This window comes from Salvelinus alpinus, chromosome 4 (assembly GCF_045679555.1).
Source record: "Salvelinus alpinus chromosome 4, SLU_Salpinus.1, whole genome shotgun sequence".
NCBI classification, from domain to species: domain Eukaryota; kingdom Metazoa; phylum Chordata; class Actinopteri; order Salmoniformes; family Salmonidae; genus Salvelinus; species Salvelinus alpinus.
The window spans coordinates 86,195,022-86,219,167 of NC_092089.1; the positions used below are offsets into that span (position 1 = coordinate 86,195,022).

At 43.7% G+C, this 24,146-nt stretch overlaps 1 protein-coding gene across 3 annotated transcripts in view; it reads left to right on the forward strand.

Annotated features, from left to right (window-relative positions):
* Positions 1–24,146, forward strand: part of LOC139574644 (protocadherin-1-like) — a 403,011-nt gene that overhangs the window by 218,928 nt on the left and 159,937 nt on the right. For all 3 annotated transcript variants that reach the window (XM_071399399.1, XM_071399402.1, XM_071399401.1), the window contains exon 4: positions 19,082–19,301. In XM_071399399.1, coding sequence (XP_071255500.1) covers positions 19,082–19,301 — 220 coding nt within the window. The remainder of the gene's footprint in view (positions 1–19,081; positions 19,302–24,146) is intronic.

Sequence of the window (24,146 nt, forward strand, 5' to 3'; positions counted from 1 at the left end):
CCAAGCTCTAGGCTTAGCCCCCTCTCATTCCATGTTCTCCACACATGAGGGGATTGGAGGAAAGAGGATTGGCTTTGCATTGAGCCCTCTAGGACCTAGGTACTGGGAATGGGATAGTTTAGGGTCAATGAAAACAACACAGAACCCTTTAGGACCTAGGTACTGGGAATGGGAGCGTTTAGGGTCAATTATAACAACACAGAATCCTTTAGGACCTAGGTACTGGGAATGGGAGAGTTTAGGGTCAGTGAAAACAACACAGAACCCTTTAGGACCTGGGTACTGGAAATGGGAGGGTTTCGGGTCAATGAAAACAACTCACCAATATTCCTTCCCAAAACCCACTGACTCAACATCTGTATTGGACATTTACCTGATCCTCTACCAATCCAAGAGTTTAGACATTCTAAAAACACATTTGTTTTGAGAAAAGACTTGTGTTACTGTTAGTACTGCTCTTTTCAACTTAGAACCATTACCAGTAGTATGTTGACAATGTTACCCAACCAAAACATCACTTTCTGTGGTGTATTCCACAAGATGGCTTCAATTATTACTGTTGCATGGACTCTTTTATCCCAGGTCACAGGTGCTAGGGTCAGCTTATAGATAGACAGCCCAATCCCCAAATATGCCCCCTAATACTATTCCAATGACACACACACACACACACACACACACACACACACACACACACACACACACACACACACACACACACACACACACACACACACACACACACACACACACACACACACAGCGGAGCGATGCTCTGAGAATCCATTTGATTAACAACCTCCCTCCCTTCATGAAAAAGGGAGAGGAACAAGTGAATGGGGCCAGCGTGAAACAGACTGGAGGAGTGGAAGATATAGCCCTGTCTTCCAGTGAATGGGGCCAGCGTGAAACAGACTGGAGGAGTGTAAGATATAGCCCTGTCTTCCAGTAAATGGGGCCAGCGTGAAACAGACTGGAGGAGTGGAAGATATAGCCCTGTCTTCCAGTGAATGGGGTCAGCGTGAAACAGACTGGAGGAGTGGAAGATATAGCCCTGTCTTCCAGTGAATGGGGTCAGCGTGAAACAGACTGGAGGAGTGGAAGATATTGCCCTGTCTTCCAGTGAATGGGGTCAGCGTGAAACAGACTGGAAGAGTGGAAGATATAGCCCTGTCTTCCAGTGAATGGGGCCAGCGTGAAACAGACTGGAGGAGTGGAACATATAGCCCTGTCTTCCAGTGAATGGGGCCAGCGTGAAACAGACTGGAGGAGTGGAACATATAGCCCTGTCTTCCAGTGAATGGGGCCAGCGTGAAACAGACTGGAGGAGTGGAAGATATAGCCCTGTCTTCCAGTGAATGGGGCCAGCGTGAAACAGACTGGAGGAGTGGAAGATATAGCCCTGTCTTCCAGTGAATGGGGCCAGCGTGAAACAGACTGGAGGAGTGGAAGATATAGCCCTGTCTTCCAGTGAATGGGGCCAGCGTGAAACAGACTGGAGGAGTGGAAGATATAGCCCTGTCTTCCAGTGAATGGGGCCAGCGTGAAACAGACTGGAGGAGTGGAAGATATTGCCCTGTCTTCCAGTGAATGGGGTCAGCGTGAAACAGACTGGAGGAGTGGAAGATATAGCCCTGTCTTCCAGTGAATGGGGCCAGCGTGAAACAGACTGGAGGAGTGGAAGATATAGCCCTGTCTTCCAGTGAATGGGGCCAGCGTGAAACAGACTGGAGGAGTGGAAGATATAGCCCTGTCTTCCAGTGAATGGGGCCAGCGTGAAACAGACTGGAGGAGTGGAAGATATAGCCCTGTCTTCCAGTGAATGGGGTCAGCGTGAAACAGACTGGAGGAGTGGAAGATATAGCCCTGTCTTCCAGTGAATGGGGCCAGCGTGAAACAGACTGGAGGAGTGGAACATATAGCCCTGTCTTCCAGTGAATGGGGCCAGCGTGAAACAGACTGGAGGAGTGGAAGATATAGCCCTGTCTTCCAGTGAATGGGGCCAGCGTGAAACAGACTGGAGGAGTGGAAGATATAGCCCTGTCTTCCAGTGAATGGGGCCAGCGTGAAACAGACTGGAGGAGTGGAAGATATAGCCCTGTCTTCCAGTGAATGGGGCCAGCGTGAAACAGACTGGAGGAGTGGAAGATATAGCCCTGTCTTCCAGTGAATGGGGCCAGCGTGAAACAGACTGGAGGAGTGGAAGATATTGCCCTGTCTTCCAGTGAATGGGGTCAGCGTGAAACAGACTGGAGGAGTGGAAGATATAGCCCTGTCTTCCAGTGAATGGGGCCAGCGTGAAACAGACTGGAGGAGTGGAAGATATAGCCCTGTCTTCCAGTGAATGGGGCCAGCGTGAAACAGACTGGAGGAGTGGAAGATATAGCCCTGTCTTCCAGTGAATGGGGCCAGCGTGAAACAGACTGGAGGAGTGGAAGATATAGCCCTGTCTTCCAGTGAATGGGGTCAGCGTGAAACAGACTGGAGGAGTGGAAGATATAGCCCTGTCTTCCAGTGAATGGGGCCAGCGTGAAACAGACTGGAGGAGTGGAACATATAGCCCTGTCTTCCAGTGAATGGGGCCAGCGTGAAACAGACTGGAGGAGTGGAAGATATAGCCCTGTCTTCCAGTGAATGTCACACAACCTTTTCCATGGAGCTCCACAATAGCTCCTCTGCTATTCTTAGAAGAAAAACCATGTGCACACACACACAATTATTTAGCTAAACAGTTTTGTACATACAGTTAGTTAAATGTACACTATAGTACAATTCAGGTGAAGTTGCTGAGTCAAGGGCACCAGAGGACCTGGGGTTTGACTCAACAGCCCTTCTGGTCCCTACTATCACTACCAGGTCATACATCTAACCACTAGGCTACAACTGATACATCAAAGACATCCAAATAGAAACGCAACATGCAACAATTTCAAAGATTTTACTGAGTTGTAGTTCAAATAAGGAAATCAGTCAATTGAAATAAACTCATTAGGGCCTAATCTATGGATTTCACCTGACTGGGCAAAGGCTTAGCCATCGGTGGGCCTGGGAGGGCATGGGCCCACCCACTTGGTAGCCAGGCCGACCAAATGGGGAGTCAGTCCCAGCCAATCAGAATTTGTTTTTCCCACAAAAGGGCTTTATTACAGACATAAATATTCCTCAGCACCCCCTCAGACAATCCCACAGTTATAGAAGCTGGATGTGGAGGTCCTGGGCTGGCGTGGTTATATCTGGTCTGCGGTTGTGAGGCTGGTTGGACATAATGCCATATTCTCTAAAATGACGTTAGAGGCAGCTTACGATATGCCAAACCTCTTGATATTCCACACCTGTCAGGTGGATGGATTATCGTGGCGAAGGAGAAATGCTCACGAGCAGAGATGTAAAGAAATGTGTGCACAAAATGTAAGAGAATTAAGGTTTTTATGCATATTAACATTTATGGGATCTTTTGTTTCAGCTCATGAAACATGGGACCAACACTTTACATGTTGCGTTTATATTTTTGTTCATTATAAGTGAAACTCCCTACAAATGCATTAATATTACCACCATCACTACTGTATTCAGGTCCGGAACATATATCTATGCTAAACAAAAATATAAATCCTTTGAGCTAGTTTGGGATGCTCTGGACCAATGTGTACGACAGAGTGTTACAGTTCCCGCCAATATCCAGCAACTTCGCACAGCCATGGGGGAACATTCCACAGGCCACAATCAACAGCCTGATCAACTCTATGCCATGGAGATGTGTCACGCTGCATGAGGAAAATGGTGGTCACACCAGATACTGACTGGTTTTCTGATCCACACTCCTACCTACATTTTTAAGGTATCTGTGACCAACGGATGCATATCTGTATTCCCAGTCATTTGAAATCCAAAGATTAGAGCCCGATGAATTGATTTGGATTGACTGATTTCCTTTTATAAACTGTAACTCAGTAAAATCTTTAAAATTGTTGCATGCTGCGTTTATATTTTTGTTCAGTGTAGCTTCTTAAGGTCACGACCCTATACACAGCTTGGATTGTTCTTCAAAGAAACTGCAAATGCACAGTCAGAGCTTGATGCACTAGGCTAGATTCCCTGTCCCCATTGGTGTTTTACTGCCACCACACTGTACCCATAGCACATGTGAAGAGGCTAGGCCTTAGTAAATGTTTTTTCAAAGAAACTATAGTGGCCTTCCAGGACCGTATGCTATTCTTAGGGGGAAGTGACTCACTCTTACACGCACACACACAAACGCACACACACACACACACACACACACACACACACACACACACACACACACACACACACACACACACACACACACACACACACACACACACACACACACACACACACACACACACACACACACACACACACACACACACACACACACACTTACAATTACAGAGTTGTTCAAAAGACCACAGGGACCCAATGACTTCGAGGTACATCCTTCAAAAGGTCCGGGAGAGTGTGACTTCTGTTCATCTTTCCCCCTCTCAATCACTCATCCTCTTGCTCTAGCATTCCTCCTCTCTCTCTCCCTTTCAAAGCACTGAGTCTCTATGATGAAACAGAATTCAAGGGAGATGGATGAAAAACCCTCCTATTTGAAGCGAGTGTGTGGGAGAGGTAGAAAAGAGAGGAAGAAATAGAAGATAGAAATAGGTGGAAGGTAAACACTATTATTACGACAGAATTAACCAAATGGTTCCGTACTTCTTCCCAGTAGCCTTACTTCCTCCCAGTAGCCGTACTTCATCCCAGTAGCCGTACTTCATCCCAGTAGCCGTACTTCATCCCAGTAGCCGTACTTTATCCCAGTTGCCGTACTTCATCCCAGTAGCCGTACTTTATCCCAGTAGCCGTACTTCATCCCAGTAGCCGTACTTCATCCCAGTAGCCGTACTTCATCCCAGTAGCCGTGACTTCATCCCAGTAGCCGTACTTTATCCCAGTAGCCGTACTTCATCCCAGTAGCCGTACTTCATCCCAGTAGCCGTACTTCATCCCAGTAGCCGTACTTCATCCCAGTAGCCGTACTTCATCCCAGTAGCCGTACTTTATCCCAGTAGCCGTACTTCATCCCAGTAGCCGTACTTCATCCCAGTAGCTGCATTTCAATTCACTGTAACTCCTGTTGGCTCCAAGGGGGTGATGGGTAGTGGGTTCCTGATTAGGTGAACCCGACGCTGCTTTGGAACTGGGCCCGGAGGAAGCATTTAAGCTCCTAATGCTCACACAGACGCTATGTTCCCTCACACCTCCACTCCGATGAGACTGCTAAACTATTTACTTTAGTTTAGCCGAATATCATTCACAAGGTTCGTTCTCATTCAGAGAGAGCGAGAGAGAGAGAGGAATAGGTTTCAGAGAGAGAGGGAGCAAGAGAGAAAAAATATATTTCAGATACTGAGAGAGGGTGAGTGAATGAGGATGAAGAAGTTTCCCAAACACTCGTTTTCTCTTAATAGAAGAGCTCTTCTCTTCATCGCTCTCTACCTTTTCTTCTCCTCCACCATCCCGTCTTCCCAAAGCAATCTCCTGGATCCAATTACCTCCTCTACATTCCTTACAGTAGAAACGTGTTCCACATGAAGACCTGGGAGAACACACAGTACTGGGCTGCCATACCTCACTGACAGCTCATCACACATATAATAGCATTTCTGACCCAGGAAAAGAGAGGGAGAGAAAGAGAGAGAGTATGAAGAACATGTATGTGGGTATTTCATGGCATATATAGTACCAGTCAAAAGTTTGGACACACCTACTCATTTAAGCGTTTTTCTTAATTGTTTTACTATTTTCTACATTGTAGAATAATAGTGAAGACATCAACACTATGAAATAACACATATGGAATCATGTAGTAACCAAAAAAGCATTAATATATCGAAATATATTTTATATCTGAGATTCCTCAAAGTAGCCACACTTTGCCTTGATGACAGCTTTGCACACTCTTGGCATTCTCTCAACCAGCTTCGAGGTAGTCACCTGGAATGCATTTCAATTAACAGGTGTGCCTTAAAATGTAATTTGTGGAATTACTTTCCTTCTTAATGCGTTTGAGCCAATCAGTTGTGTTGTGACAAGGTAGGGGTGATATACAGAAGATAGCCCTATTTGGTAAAAGACCAAGTCCATATTATGTCAAGAACAGCTCAAATATGCAAAGAGAAACCACAGTCCATCATTACTTTAAGACATGAAGGTATGTCAATCCAGAAAATGTCAAGAACTTAGAAAGTTTCTTATTTGCAGTCGTAAAAACCATCAAGCGCTATGATAACTGGCTTTCATGAGGACTGCCGCAGGAAAGGAAGACCCACAGTTACCTCTGCTGCAGAGGATAAATTCATTAGAGTTACCACCTTCAGAAATTTCAGCCTAAATAAATGCTTCAGAGTTCAATTAACAGACATCTCAGCATCAACTGTTCAGAGCAGACTGGGTGAATCAGGCCTTAATGGTCGAAAGAAACACGGGCAACAGACATTAGACCGGGGGAAATCTTTCCTTGGTTTGGAGTCAAAATTTGAGATTATTGGTTCCAACTGCCGTGTCTTTGTGAGACGCAGAGCAGGTGAACAGATGATCTCTGCATGTATGGTTCCCACCGTGAAGCATAGAGGAGGAGGTGTGATGGTGTGGGGGTGCTTTGCTGGTGACACTATCTGTGATTTATTTAGAGTTCCAGGCATGCTTAACCAGCATGGCTACCACAGCATTCTGCCGCGATACGCCATCCCATCTGGTTTGCGATTAGTGGGACTATCATTTGTTTTTTAACAGGACAATGACCCAATGCACCTCCAGGCTGTGTAAGGGCTATTTGACCAAGAAGGAGAGTGATGGAGTGCTGCATCAGATGACCTGGCCTCTACAATCACCCTACCTCAACCCAATTGAGATGGTTTGGGATGCGTTTCCACCACAGATTGAAGGAAAAGCAGCCAAAAAGTGCTCAGCATATGTGGGAACTCCTTCAAGACTGTTGGAAAAGCATTCCAGGTGAAGCTGGTTGAGAGAATGCCAAGAGTGTGCAAAGCTGTCATCAAGGCAAAGGGTGGCTACTTTGAAGAATCTCAAATATAAAATATATTTTGATTTGTTTACACTTTTTTGTTGGTACCTACATGATTCCATATGTGTTATTTCATAGTTTTGATATCTTCTCTATTACTATGTTGAAAATATACTAAAATAAAGATAAACCCTTGAAAGATTAGGTGTGTCCAAACTTTTGACTGGTACTGTATGTGTCGATGAGAGAGAGAGTGAAAGAAGGAGAGGAGAGAGGGAAAGAAGGAGAGGAGATAGGGAAGAAGATAATTAATGTTGCTACACACCTGCAGTGTGAGCCTTTGAGTGTCTTTGACAGACTGGGGGATGGAGAGTGAGGGAGAGGGAGAATGACCGATGTGGGTACCTGTATGTGTGAGTCATTGATATCAAACCACATCGGCATAGACAGACGGACATGGCTTGGTGCGGGAGAACATGTTGTTTGTTCAACTGGGCATGTCGGAAACCACACATATGCAAACAAACACACACACCTGTTTGTGCTACTAAACCACATGATACATTTGATGGAATGGGGTCACATACATTTTATAAAGGAGGCGGAGGGGGGCTGGTCTTGAACCCCCCCCTACCCTTCCCATAGACCCCCCAAGGGATGAGCAGTCTCCCAAGAGGCTTCTTCTCCTCCTACTCCTCATCCTCTCTTCTCTATTCCTCCTCTCTGTCTCTCGGTGCCAGCACTCGCTCTAGGCGCGCATGAGAAAGTGACGATAATGAACATTGTCACCCTTTGCTTTTAAATGTTTTCTCTTGGGCATTTCTCCCCAAAAATTATCTTAGCATTGCTCAAGGAGAAAAGGCACCACAGATGGAATGTTTATGTATGAGTGTGCGTGTGTGTGTGCTTGTGCGCCTGTGTGTTTATGCAACAAACACCCAGTGCTTGGGAAAGTGGAAACTTGTATTTAAGTATGCGTCTGTCTCCAAGGCCCATGAATAGCATACAAGTTGAAAAGGGAGAAAAGTACAAGTCGCTGAAGTGAGGGGCTTCTGAAAATCAAAATTCAGAATCAAATCAATCAAATCAAATGTTATTTGTCAAATGTTTCGTAAACATCAGGAGTAGACTAACAGTGAAATGCTTACGAGTCCTTCCCAACAATGCAAAGAGAAAGAAAATAGAGAAATAATTGAAAAGTACTAACACGTAATAATAAAAGTAATAATAAATACACAATGGGTAATGATAACTTGGATACATACACAGGGTACCAGTACTGAGTCAAGGTAGATATTTACATATAACTAGGAATAAAATGGCAAGGCAACAGGATAGATAATAAACAGTAGCAGCAGCCTCTATTTGGTTAAATATTTAACTAACTACACTGAACACATTTGTTTATATCCCTGTTAGTGAGCATTTCTCCTTTGTCAATATAATCCATACACCTGACAGGTGGGGCATATCAAGAAGCTGATTAAACAGCATTATCATTACACAGGTGCACCTTGTGCTGGGGACAAAAATAGACCACTCTAAAATATGCAGTTTGTCACATAACACAATGCCACAGATGTCTCAAGTTTTGAGGGAGCGTGCAATTGGCATGCTGACTGCAGGAATGATGCCCATCAGACCTGTTGCCAGATGATTTCATGTTAATTTCTCTACTATAAGCCACCGCCGTCATTTTAGAGAATTTGGCACTACGTCCAATGAAAAATAGACCGGGACGAAATCCTGAGGCCCATTGTGAGGCCCTTTTTTAAAAGTACTGTATCTGTGACCAACATATGCATATCTGTATTCCCAGTCATGTGAAATCCATAGATTAGGGCCTAATTAATTTATTTCAATTGACTGATTTTCTCATGTGGACTGGAACTCACTAAACTCAATGAAATTGTTGCATGTTGCGTTTATATTTATGTTCAGTATATTTGGCAGTCTTATGGATTGGGGGAAGAAGTTATTCAGGGTCCTGTTGGTTCCAGACTTAGTGCATTGGTACCGCTTTCAATTTTTAGGGACTTCCTCTGACACCTGGTATAGAGGTCCTGGATGGTAGGGAGCTCGGCCCCAGTGATGTACTGGGCAGTACACACTACCCTCTATATGCCAAGCAGTTGCTATAAAAAGTTGCCATAAAAAGTGGTTATGTAGCCAGTCAAGATGCTCTCAGTGGTGCAACTATATAACTTTTTGAGGATTTGAGGGCTCATGTCAAATCTTTTCAGCTATCCTGAGGGAGAAGAGGCGTTGTCGTGCCCTCTTCATGACTGTGTTGGTGTGTGTGGCCCATGATAGATCCTTGATGTGAACACTGAGGAATGTGAAGCTCTCAACCCGCTCCACTACAGCCCCATCGAGGTGAATGGGGGCGTGCTCGGCCCTCTGTTTTATTGTAGTCCACAATCAGCTCCTTTGTCTTGCTGACGTTGAGGGAGAGGTTGTCCTGGCACGACACTGCTAGGTCTCTGACCTCCTCCCCGTAGGCTGTCTCATCGCCGTCGTGATCAGGACTATCACCGTCATCTACAGTTAAGGATGGTGTTGGAGTCGTGCACGGCCACGCAGTCGTGGGTGAACAGGGAGTACATGAGGGGACTAAGCACACACCCCTGAGGGCCCCCTGTGTTGAGGGTCAGTGTGGCGGATGTATTGTTGCCTACCCTCGCCACCTGGGGGTGGCACGTCAGGAAGTCCAGGGTCCTGTTGCAGAGGGAGGTGTTCAGTCCCAGGGTCCTTAGCTTAGTGATGAGCTTGGAGGGCACTATGGTGTTGAACTCTGAGCTGTAGTCAATGAACAGCATTCTCACATAGGTGTTCCTCTTGTCCATGTGGGAGAGTACAGCGTGGAGTGCAATAGAGATTGTGTCATCTGTGGATCTGTTGGGGCGGTATGTGAATTAGTGGGTGGATGGAGTCTGAGATGATGGTGTTGATGTGAGCCATGACCAGCCTTTCAAAGCACTTCATGGTTACAGATGTGAGTGCTTCCAGGGCGATCGTCATTTAGACAGGTTACCTTGGCATACAAGTGAAACTCTGTGAATGGCACCCTATTTTTTTGGTCCTTTTTATATGAGCCCTTTGATAGGTGATATATTTGGGGCAGTGAGGCGGTAAATTGAAAATTATATGCTGTAGTGCCTTGATATATTCGAGTTCATTTCATGAAGATGGGGGAATTTCCCACAGCCTTGTAGCAAAGGGATGGTATAGGTGTGTTTGTCTATGTGTGTCGCCAGCCTCGTTCCTGGGTCTGTGAGTCAGTGTGTCCGTCACTGTCGGCAATGCTCTTACTATGACATACACACACGTACACACAAACACTGACACAAACAGACTTGTCAGACCTGTTTCCCCTGTGTCTCGGTAGACTGAGGGAGACGTGTGTGTGTGTGTGTGTTAGAGCTGGGACGATAAACCAAAAATGATCGACACCGACCAAACCGACCACTTATTGTGGACATTTTGTTGATATTGTTCATTATTATAAATAACCTAAAGGGCGCTACTAGAGAAATGTGACGTTTGAAATTAAATAAATAAATATGAAGGTGCAGTATAATGTTAATATAATGTGTGTTTAATCTAAACAACATAATCATTACAATCATTCTAAGTCTGTTTTCTTTTTGTTACCATTGGCTGTTTTTGACTGTTAGGCCTACGTGCCTCTCTGCATGTGTGCACTTCAGGAGTGAAATGCTAGGTTGAGTGTGTGTCAGAGTTATAGCTGTTTGTCCTGCCAGCCACACGATAGATTTACTGGCAATAAGACTCTCCTAGCTCACTGTTTGTAGGTTCTCACACACACGTTATGCACCTGCCCAGGGTACAGGAATGAAGGACTGCTACCACTTGAAAACAGATGAGAAAAAAAAAGATAACCTACTAGAGATGAAGAGAGAGACAAAGAGAGTGAGAGAGAGAAAGAGAGTAAATGGAGTGCTGAATTGGTTAAAGAAAGATAAATAGAGAGAAAGGAAGGGATCAGAGAGAAAGAGGGTGGAGAGGGCAGAGAGAGAAAAGAGAGGAGGGTGAGAGCGGAGTCAGGGAATGAGAGAGCGAGAAGGTGAAACAGAGAGCGAGAGGGCAGGGAGAGAAAAGAGAGGAGGGTGAGAGAGATGAGTAAGGGAATGAGAGAGAGAAAGGCATGCGGAAGGATCTTTCTCCCGGTGCATAATGACGGTTCCCACGCGATAGAGAGGTCATGTTACCTTCTTTCTGTCACTGGTCACACCAGAGACTGCAGCTTCTTCACACATCATAATATATATCAGCTCAGAGGAGAAGTGTTCTGCTCTGAGGTCACATTCCGTGTGTGTGTTGCGCACACGGCTACCTGGTGCGTACTGTATGTATGTGTGCGTTCTTTACCGTAGATGATTTAAATAGTTGACATTTTGGCCTGTCAGGTGTCTATTTATTTTTTTATTTAACCTTTATTTAACTAGGCAAGTCAGTTAAGAACAAATTATTATTTACAATGACGGCCTACACGGACATCGCTGGGCCAATTGTGCGCTGCCCTATGGGACTCCCAATCACGTCTGGTTCTGATACAGTCTGGATTCAAACCAGGGTGTCTGTAGTGATGCCTCAAGCACTAAGATGCAGTGCTTTAGACCACTGCACCACTCGGGAAACTTTGCACTTCTTTGCTTGTGCAAACTATGACTTAAGCACTCATTTGTATTTGTAGTGTTGTCACGATACCAGCATTTCGACTTCGATACCAGATTTAGTATCACAATACTCGATACCATCACGATACTCGATATCAAAACGATCCCACAGCAAAAAAATAAGACGTTAGCCAAGGTCACCAAATGGCTCTTGATCTAGACAGATCAACTCAGCTACTGCTCTGTTCAATCGCTGGGCATCTTTTGACTTCAATATCACATTTGAATTTTTTTACATCAACATTTTTCAGAGACAGCCATGTATGCATTAATGAATCAATTAGACAATCATGCAATCACTTTGACTTAGCTTTTACCAATCTGACTACATTACAACATAATGGTGATCATTTATTTGAATGGTAAAGCTATATTGATAAACTGGGTTAATCAGGATGTAGCCTAGACCTATTCACAATACAGGTGAATGCATATTCAATAGGAGTGTGTGCATGCACTGAGATATTGAGCTTGTTTTGGCTGATTTCATGGGCTACAGATGATAAACAATCTGTTTCCCTTCCATTTGGGACTTATTTGTTGTACTGATCAACCACATTGGCATAGAAGTAGCTTGTTTTATAAAAATGTCTCTCTAACTATTAATGATGTCATTCAGGAAGCGTCAGAGCACAGTCAGTTTGCTGAGGCAATAGATCATCTCTGGGAGAGACGTTTGAGAGACCGAATAAGTGAATGGTTGCCAGTTTTCGCTGGCAATCAGCAAGGAATTCTGCATATTTTGTGTTATGATTTGCATATGATCACAAACAAAGTACTAGGGTAGTGAATTGATGTTAGCTTTAGCCTACAAAGCTGGAAGCTACCGGCATCTTCTTGCATTGTAATGTGTTCTAGCCTGTAAGGACAATGTTTTGCGAACAGTAATTAACAGTTTCAACATTTCTTCAAGGTTGTTAACTTCTGTGCTTGAGAGGGGAGCTAACATGATGTAGCCCAGACTCCCAGTGCAGGCTAGTGGTGAGTAAGTGGAGCAGGCAGGGTGCTCTACAATAAGAGGTCTGCTGTGCTAATAGACAGGCTTGATCAGTGAGGCACATTTGACAGATATACCGAAAGTAACAGAAATTATAGTACCGAACTGTTTTTTTATCTTCTAGTATGGAAAAAGTTTCGGTGTACCGTGCAGCAGTAGTGAATTGGCTCTGAAACGACCTCTTTCTGCCCTTCTATGTGGAAGTCATATGCTCACATTCAAATATTGTCTCCTATTTGCAAAACAAACTATTTGGTTGCATGTGTATGACATCATTCCTATTTAAACACCTTGTGGTCAAACCATCATTCTGGGAAAGGTTTGTCTGTTTAACCCATAAATGTGACTGAATTCAGGAACATGAGCTTATTTCTATTTTACAAAAGTAGAGACTCAGAGCTTCAACATGTTATATCAGACACTGCAGTTGGGGAAGCATGGGAACATTATGCTTCTTTGAAATTCTATGAACTTGTTATCCCACTTTGGAGACAAGTAGGAGAAATAGCCTTGAATGATTTTCACACTTTCTAGAGAGGTCTTCTTTGTTTATGCCCATTCAGGATTGTTCCCACCCTCTTATGCCTTAGCCCAACCCATCTCTTTATTAAGAATTCACGTCTAAAGGCATGAGTCAGCTTGCCATTGTCCTCCAGGAAGTAGTCTCTCTATTATCCCCCTCCATTATCTCAGCCAATCATGGATCCTGCTTTTCTCCCTACGTAGTGCAGTGTTTTCTATGTCGCTAAACTAGACTCATAATTGTATCTTTCTATTCATATTTACAGATCCTAGACCTGTTTGTAATTAAGGGATATGAAATTTCACACATTCAAGAAGTCATTTCTGTACAAAAATAAATAAATAATACTAAATGAAGAGTTTATTTCCAAATTGATATATTCATCAAGTTATCACATTTCATTTTCTTCACTAGAAATGATTGCTTGTAGGTACTGTACCTTCATGTGTGTGTAAAATATTATTGTTATTCATAGATTTTGGATGTATTACAATGAGTTTTTTTGCAAAGAGCTATATTTTCATTGTTTAGCTGGAATGGAATGTTTGTATCCTGTATATTTGACTGTGATATGTGGTTGTCTCAGCTAGCTATCTTAAGATCAATGCACTAACTGTAAGTCGCTGTGGATAAGAGCATCTGCTAAATGACTAAAATGTCAAATGTAAATGTTTTACATGCAGATCTCATATTACATATTACTTAATTCATTATTCTTTTTCTTTTTACTTCGCAAATGTATCATTTGTACAGTTCTTTATAATAAATGTAGTTATGTGTTACGTTAGACTGTGTAAAACCTAGCAGTACTACTTATTTCTCTGAGAGTGAGGCGGATATATACTGTTTTTCTAAAAAACAACAACATGATTGTTGGTATCTGAAATGAAAGCATCAAGTGATAGACTATCATTGAACAACCCCATTCCATGATTAGATTGATAATGAAAAAACACACCAATCTCTTTCATCATTTCTTTACAGAATAAAAGCAAATTTACCAACTTTTCTGAAAGTAGATATATATCGTTTTGGAATGAAACTCTTGAAATATACTGTATATATACACTATACATATACGTTATTAATTATTATTCATTTTGTTATTTTTTTAACGGCCCTAGGAAATAGCATCAAACGCCCCCAAACCTGAATCCGGCCACATATGGTAGCATCCATAGACATGTATGTGCAATTGGCTGTTGCTTAGAAATAATTTGTTGATGTGTTTCAAACACTGCAGACCAAATTGTGGGGAAGCATAATGCTGCACAATAGAACATGTTATGTTTGATAGTGATGAAACCAGCTGTACACATCGTGGTAATATGCGCTCTATCCCAAAAGGTTATGTTTGGAACTGAGGCTAGATTTCAGGTAGGCCTCAAAATATCTCCAGAGTCCTACGGTACTGATCTCTTCTTACTATGAGACCACATAACCTCTTCTCCCTGTACTTATCAGTTCTTATGAGACCACATAACCTCTTCTCCCTGTACTTATCAGTTCTTATGAGACCACATAACCTCTTCTCCCTGTACTGATCTCTTCTTACTATGAGACCACATAACCTCTTCTCCCTGTACTTATCAGTTCTTACTATGAGACCACATAACCTCTTCTCCCTGTACTTATCAGTTCTTATGAGACCACATAACCTCTTCTCCCTGTACTTATCAGTTCTTATGAGACCACATAACCTCTTCTCCCTGTACTGATCTGTTCTTACTATGACACCACATCACCTCTTCTCCCTGTACTGATCTGTTCTTACTATGACACCACATCACCTCTTCTCCCTGTACTGATCAGTTCTTTTGAGACCACATCACCTTTTCTCCATCTAGGAGTGCCCTATGATCTCCCCACATCAGTGTTCCCTCCATTAAAACTGACACACATGCACGTATTCTCTTTCTCTCTCTCTCGCGCGCTCTCTCTCTCTCTTTCTCTCTGTCTCTATCGCTCTCGCTGCCATCTCCTCCTTCTCCCTTCATCTCTCCACCTCCTCCCTTACTCTGCCCTGTGGCAACTGAATTCTAGCGTCTGCCAGCTTGAAACCGTTACAAAAATCCCCCAGCATTCCATTTGTCCTGGCACATTATTGTTTCATTTTTGGAGCGCCTGATGCAGGTACTTAGTACTGCAGGTGCATTTTACCGTGGAGCCAATCGTAGCCTGCGGCATAGTTCTCATGCCTAACATACTCCTGCCCTGCTTGACTAGGGCCAGGGGAACTAGAGAGAGAGAGAGCAGGATTTGGCAGATAAAGCGAGAGAGAGGTAGAAAGAGAGAGGGAGAAAAAGGGAGAGAGAGGGATGAAGGGAGCTTTTTGTTTGTGGTTGAGTGCTGTTTTGGCTCCGGGGCTGCTCAGTGTGTGAGCGCGTGTGTGTGCGCGAGTGTGTGTGTGTCCACGCACCCGCTCAGCATTAGCAACAGGAGCAGTAGTTTTGTCTCTCCGGGTGGCATGTAGAACATTCATAATCTCACTCTATCTCTCTTTTTCTCTCACTCTCTTTTTCTCTCACTCTCTCTCTCACTCTCTCTCTCACTCTCTCTTGTACTGCAGCTGTTACTCTTTCCCCATCTTCATACTGACCACAATGGAGATGTAGCATTATCATTACAAGAAGCTCTGAGCATGACTGTGTGTGTGTGTGTGTGTGTGTGTGTGTGTGTGTGTGTGTGTGTGTGTGTGTGTGTGTGTGTGTGTGTGTGTGTGTGTGTGTGTGTGTGTGTGTGTGTGTGTGTGTGTGTGTGTGTGTGTGTGTGTGCGTACATGCGTGTGTACAGTATGTTTGTTTGTGAGATGTTTTTGTTACATGAGTGTGTGTCCATGCGTACTTGATAGCGAGAGACATTCATAAGAATGCATAATATTGCCTCAACCAGTCTTAATGAGGATCTGTCTCTCTGTCTCTCTCTCTGTCTCTCTCTTTCTCACACACACACACACACACACACACACACACACACACACACACACACACACACACACACACACACACACACACACACACACACACACACACACACACACACACACACACACACACACACACACACACACACACACACACACACACACACACACACACACACACACTGTGTTGCTCGGAGCTTCTTGTAATAAGGCTACCCCTCTATTGTGTTCAGTATGAAGATGGGGAAAGAGTAACAGCTGCAGTACAGAGGAAGAGGGAGGGAGAAAACACATACAGCCTTGCTATCTCCACATTCCACCTCAAACCTCACAAACACAGCCGAGAGGCAATGGAGAGTATCCAGTCTTGCATTGTTCAGTGTCTGGTTTTAATAATCTGAAGAAGGACAATGTTTCTCCCTGTCAGCTACTGAAGGACCCCTCTTATCTGTCTGTACGGGCAGCTGGCCGCATGCACGGCCATGCGCTATCTCAATGGATGAATCCCCTTCATTCTTTCATTTAGTTACTTCCTCCACATCTTAGCCAAGGGCTATAGACATGAGGTGGAACACAATAACGGTTTCTTCTTCTTTCTGCTATGAGAGGAGGCTTGTTTGCGCTATCAGGAGCAAAGAGGATTGTGGGTGTTTTTATATTACTTATTTTTTTTTTTTGGACAGGTGTCCTGTCTAGGTCAGAGATTAGTGGTATCCGCAGTCCCTGCCTTTATGTTTCAATGTAGAAATATATATATTTTACTATTTTCTTCTAAACACATACAAGTTGATGATAATGTAAACACCACACACACGCATACACACAGAATTCAACCGACTATCCAAAGGACTATGGACGGAAATGAGCTGTTCAGCCATCTTCAGCCATTATGTTAATATGGAGATGCTAATTATTCTGTATTTTCCCTATTCATTTTAACTTTTTGGGCAACCCAACCAAATTCTCATTGAAAGCAAGTCTAAGAAGAGGTAGATCTGTTCTATGTCCACAATTTCTATGCTTCCTGTTCTTAAGTTTAGTTTTTGCATCTTTTACTTTAGGTTTTGGTCACTAACTTCAAATAGCTGAAAATACAATATTTTTGGTTATTGAAAATATATTTCACGGTGGTTTAGATGGTACAATGACTGTTTATTTAGTCCCATAATCTGAAATTAGGCAAACTTTTCCAATTTTAGCAATAAAAAATTTCTGCATATTGCACCTTTAAATCAATTATACAAGTAGAATTTAATAAAGCTTTCATTATACACTGGGCATCTCAAGTATTTGAGTTGCAATAATGACACAATGATCATCTCTCATCAACAGAGGTCATCTCGACATAAAATGGCCACCTTGCTACACAGTTTTAAGTGGAACTGGGATGCAACTGAAGTTTCTAGGGGATCTATAGTCTATATTCATAGTTCCACGGAGCTGCTGTTCCACTTTCCCATGATACAACCTGCTGAGCAGGCTCTTCTATTTACAGCCTGTACTGGGGCAACTCCAACAAGTCTTGCTGCTGAAACAAAGAAATAAACAAACAAAAAGAAAACGAACATTTGATAGTGGCTTTTTATGTAGGTTTGTCTGGGGGTTAATGGACACAGTGGCAGATAAAGAGTGGCGTCTATGAGATTTTTACAAAATTATGAGTGAGAGAGAGAGAGAGAGAGACAGAGACGGAGAGAGAGACAGAAAGAGCAAGAGAGAGACAGAGAGAGAGAGATACAGAGTGAGAGAGAGAGAGAGAATAATACCCATTGAAATGAAACATTCCCTATTTCAACTTTCTCTCTCACACTTCCCTCTCTCTTTCTCTTTCTGCCTTCTCTCCACACATTTCTATCTTTATTTGCCCTTTAGCTGTGTGTCTCAGTGACTTCCTGAGAGCAAGCCAGGTTCTATAGTTGGAGATAGTATAGTTGCTGGTGTAGTGTGAGCTACTTGACAGCGCTCTCTAAGTCTTTCCCAGACCCAATTTGCGGGCCTGTCTCTTCCTATAGTGATTGAGGGCCTGTGCTTGTCAGCCAGGGGGTCCCTCAGGGATCTGTGACGCACCCGTCCTCTTTATCAGACCTGGCTGTAGCAGTCAAGGAGGATTTAGTTAACTGTGAGGTAATACACTCCGCACAGAGAGTGTATATATGTGTGTGTGTGCTTCCTTGTGTGTATTTGTGTATGTGCGCATGTGTGAGATATGAATGCATCCTTTATGTGAGTGTGTATTAGGGATGTGAATGACTGTGTGGTGTGTGTAGCAGGCAGTAGTTAAATCACCTGTGTGGTGTGTGTAGCAGGCAGTAGTTAAATCACCTGTGTGGTGTGTGTAGCAGGCAGTAGTTAAATCACCTGTGTGGTGTGTGTAGCAGGCAGTAGTTAAATCACCTGTGTGGTGTGTGTAGCAGGCAGTAGTTAAATCACCTGTGTGGTGTGTGTAGCAGGCAGTAGTTAAATCACCTGTGTGGTGTGTGTAGCAGGCAGTAGTTAAATCACCTGTGGGGTGTGTGTCTGTGTGTCTGTGAGCCTCTGTACCTCATTCCAGTCCCCAGTACCCTCCAGAGGAATGAGTGAGTCACGTCCGACGCCAGCACAAGTGGGAAGGCTAATTGTATTTTAATTATGCTGCCATCAAACACACGACTCAGACAGCTGCTTTCCCCCTCATATCCCCTCCTTTACACACACACACACACACACACACACACACACACACACACACACACACACACACACACACACACACACACACACACACACACACACACACACACACACACACACACACACACACACACACAAACCAGCGAGGGACCACGTATCCACTGAGCTGTTCATGAAACCAGTGGAGTGCAACCGACCTAACATGTCCCTTCTTCTCATCCTATCACAGCTCCCCCATCGCCGAGTGACCTTCTCCACGGCCAATCAAGCTCAAGACCTGCAGGACCCCTCCCAGCACAGCTACTACGACAGCGGATTGGAGGAATCGGAGACTCCCAGCTCCAAATCGTCATCGGGGCCCCGCATTGGGCCCCTGGCCCTGCCTGAGGACCACTACGAGAGGACCACCCCAGACGGCAGTATCGGAGAGATGGAGCACCCGGAGAACGGTAAGAGCAGGTGGCGTTTCCCCCCACTCTTCCTCTTTTCACCCCCTACTCTTCATCAATTCATCCTTTCTGGAGTGGGCCCTCTACTGTGCACATATGGACTTGAAGAGTGAACACACTGACACATATAAAAGCAATGGGAGTATGACAAGACATGACATATATAGATAGACGATAGTAACAGGACCTCTGACAAGACATGACATATATAGATAGACGATAGTAACAGGACCTCTGACAAGACATGACATATATAGATAGACGATAGTAACAGGACCTCTGACAAGACATGACATGACATATAAAGATAGACGATAGTAAAATGACCCCTGAAGTGACATTTGTTGATTGACGATGGTAAAAGGACCTCTGACAAGACATGACATATATAGATAGACGATAGTAAAATTACCTCTGACAAGACATATGTAGACAGACAATAGTAAAAGGACCTCTGACAAGACATGACATATGTAGATAGACGATAGTAAAATGACCTCTGACAAGACATGACATATATAGATAGACGATAGTAAAAGGACCTCTGACAAGACATGACATATGTAGATAGACGATAGTAAAAGGACCTCTGACAAGACATGACATTGGTAGATAGACGATAGTAAAATGACATCTGACAAGACATCATATATGTAGATAGACGATAGTAAAATGAACTCTGACAAGACATCATATATGTAGATAGACGATAGTAAAATGAACTCTGACAAGACAATATATATGTAGATAGACGATAGTAAAATGACCTCTGACAAGACATCATATATGTAGATAGACGATAGTAAAATGAACTCTGACAAGACATCATATATGTAGATAGACAATAGTAAAATTAACTCTGACAAGACATCATATATGTAGATAGACGATAGTAAAATGAACTCTGACAAGACATCATATATGTAGATAGACGACAGTAAAATGAACTCTGACAAGACATCATATATGTAGATAGACGACAGTAAAATGAACTCTGACAAGACATCTACAATAGTTATGGCATATAGTGGATAGTATAGTCCAATCAACAGTAAATGACTGACATGATGGTTGTTAAAATTAGCATGCCCTGTATCTAGACTTTCTGTTTATAAGTATCCTTTTGATTTGATTTATATGTGCTAAGCCTACAGTATATACTTTCTAGTGCAATGTGTTGTCCTTGAAATATCTCCCAATCTCCCAATTGCGACTGTATAGTTCCACACATTGAATGTAGACACAACCCCAACACACAGACGCTCTCACACACTGTAAACATAAACACATGGGTAACACACATTGGTATCGTGAACAGAATGGAGAAGGAGAGAAAGAGAGAGAGTGACTGGTAAAAGTGTGTGTGTATCAGACTCACACAGCCAGTATAACGGCAAGAGAGACAATCCCTGGCCCAAATGGCAAAGCTGTCCTTACCCATCAGAGAGTACTGTGGGCCGCAGGGAGGGGAAACAGGGAGTCTCTTTCTCGCTCTCTCTCGCTTTCCTCCTCTCTCTCTTTCTCTGTCCCTGCGCCGGTCGCACGTATGCCATCTGTAAATACAATTACCCACGGCTGCACTCAGACGACCAGTGGCTAGAGCCACCACCCAGCCCAGCGAAAAGGTAAAAGGAGGGAAAAAGTGAGGGAAAAATAAAAGGAGGAAAATGTCTGTTTCCTGTTACATAGTAAATGAGGTCAGGGTGAGGGTGGGTGGCAGAGGGAGGGAAGAGGTGGAGGAGGCACGAAGATTCCTCATGTTGAAGGGGTTTCAAGTTAGGAAGAAAATGGTCGGGGTGGGGGGGGGGGGGGGCTCTTCCACTGGGATGGTCAAACTTGTTTTGGCTGCAGGTATTTTCCCAAGGAAGAGTGCACATCTGTTTGGGTCTGTTCGTGTGTGTGTGTATGTGTGTGTGACTGTGACTGTGTGGTGTGCCTGTTCGCTTGACAGCAATTACACACAGACTTATGGACACACTGTCCTTCCCAGCTGTGTGCTCTGCACAGAACCGTAACTAGATATCTCTATATATGTCTTTTGATGAGCTGATCTGCATACTGAACAAAGCTGCCGTGGAAAACCTTTCTCACACTGCACTTCAACCACACACACGTATAAGCTCCTGGAAAGCATATTATCTAGTCGCTTATCCTGTGTGTCCCACTGGCCCACCTGTCGCTAGTCTAACAAAGACCCCGCATGTGTAAATTGACCCTTACAGAGGTGTTCCGTCTTCAGCCGAGCGATTCCAGAATAGTCCCCGAACCAGCAGACCTCCCCCCGCACTGTATTGTGTTCCCGGATCACACGCCGGCACAATGGAGCTAAGAATAGGAGGCAGAGATGTTCAAATAAAAGCCCCCCCTCCCGCAGCATCGCCCCAGATGTCTATAACAGAGCCCATCCAGGAAGAACAGGCCCCAGCTATAAATACACTCCATCTTTCCAACAGCCTTCTACTCTACATAGGCCTTCTAATAGGAGCTATGACGGTTGTCTTAGAGCTATATGGTACCACTCAAATCACATCAAATTACAGTTTGTAGCATGCGCCAAATACAACAATACCTTACTGTGAAATGCCCTTAACCAACAATGCAGTTCAAGAAATAGAGTTAAGAAAATATTTACTAAATAAACTAAAGTAAAAAATTATTTAAAAAGTAATACAATAACAATAAGGAGTTCTTACACAGGGGGTACGGTACCAAGTCAATGTGCAGGGGGGGGGACAGGTTAGTCGAGGCAATTTGTACGGCACTGTGGGAGAGTAAGTGAATGGGTGCGAATGGGCCTGAGGTTAAGGGTGAAGGAGGAAAGAAGTGGCTCTTTCCTGAATTTGTTTAAGTTCCTCCTCTGCGGTGCACGTCTTACTTCGTCAGTGTTCCAACTTTATAGTAGGATGATAACACGACATTACTGTGTTATTATTTCAACACACACACACACACACACACACACACACACACACACACACACACACACACACACACACACACACACACACACACACACACACACACACACACACACACACACACACACACACACACACACACACACACACACACACACACACACACACACACACACAGACACTCCTTCCCCCAAAGAGGCCTGCATCCTCTTAGTAACACAGAGGTCAGGTCAATAGTTAAAGGAAAATATTTTGTTTTTTGTTCCATTAGTCCACAGTCAAATAATGTTTTGCATGTCAGCAGTCAAGTTTTCAAGATATGCAGTATATGCCTCATACCGGCTGTATTTCTGGATATGACTGATACCGGCTGTATTTCTGGATATGATTGATACCGGCTGTATTTCTGGATATGACTGATACCGGCTGTATTTCTGGATATGATTGATACCGGCTTTATTTCTGGATATGACTAATACCGGCTGTATTTCTGGATATGATTGATACCGGCTGTATTTCTGGATATGACTGATACCGGCTGTATTTCTGGATATGACTGATACCGGCTGTATTTCTGGATATGATTGATACCGGCTTTATTTCTGGATATGACTCATACCGGCTGTATTTCTGGATATGACTCATACCGGCTGTATTTCTGGATATGACTGATACCGGCTGTATTTCTGGATATGACTCATACCGGCTGTATTTCTGGATATGACTCATACCGGCTGTATTTCTGGATATGACTCATACCGGCTTTATTTCTGGATATGACTCATATCGGCTGTATTTTTGGATATGACTCATACCGGCTGTTTTTCTGGATATGACTGATACCGGCTGTATTTCTGGATATGACTCATACCGGCTGTTTTTCTGGATATGACTGATACCGGCTGTATTTCTGGATATGACTCATACCGGCTGTTTTTCTGGATATGACTGATACCGGCTGTACTTCTGGATATGACTGATACCGGCTGTTTTTCTGGATATGACTGATACCGGCTGTATTTCTGGATATGACTGATACCGGCTGTATTTCTGGATATGACTCATACCGGCTGTTTTTCTGGATATGACTGATACTGGCTGTATTTCTGGATATGACTCATACTGGCTGTATTTCTGGATATGAGTCATTCCGGCTGTACCGTCGTGGCCAAAAGTTTTGAGAATGACACAAATATTAATTTCCACAAAGTTTGCTGCTTCATTGTCTTTAGATATTTTTGTCAGATGTTACTATGGAATACTGAAGTATAAGTACAAGCATTTCATAAGTGTCAGAGTCAATATGCACAGAGTCAATATTTGCAGTGTTGCAGTGTTGACCCTTCTTTTTCAAGACCTCTGCAATCCGCCCTGGCATGCCGTCAATTAACTTCTGGGCCACATCCACACTGACGGCAGCCCATTCTTGCATAATCAATGCTTGGAGTTTGTCAGAATTTGTGGGTTTTTGTTTGTCCAGCCGCCTCTTGAGGATTGACCACAAGTTCTCAATGGGATTAAGGTCTGAGGCGTTTCCTGGCCATGGACCCAAAATATCGATGTTTTGTTCCCCGAGCCACTTAGTTATCACTTTTGCCTTATGGCAAGGTTCTCCATCATGCTGGAAAATGCATTATTCGTCACCAAACTGTTCCTGGATGGTTGGGAGAAGTTGCTCTCGGAGGATGTGTTGGTACCATTCATTATTCATGCCTGTGTTCTATGGCAAAATTGTGAGTGAGCCCACTCCCTTGGCTGAGAAGCAACCCCACAAGTGAATGGTCTCAGGATGCTTTACTGTTGGCATGACACAGGATTGATGGTAGCGCTCACCTTGTCTTCTCCGGACAAGATTATTTCCGGATGCCCCAAACAATCGGAAAAGGGATTCATCAGAGAAAATGACTTTACCTCAGTCCTCAGCAGT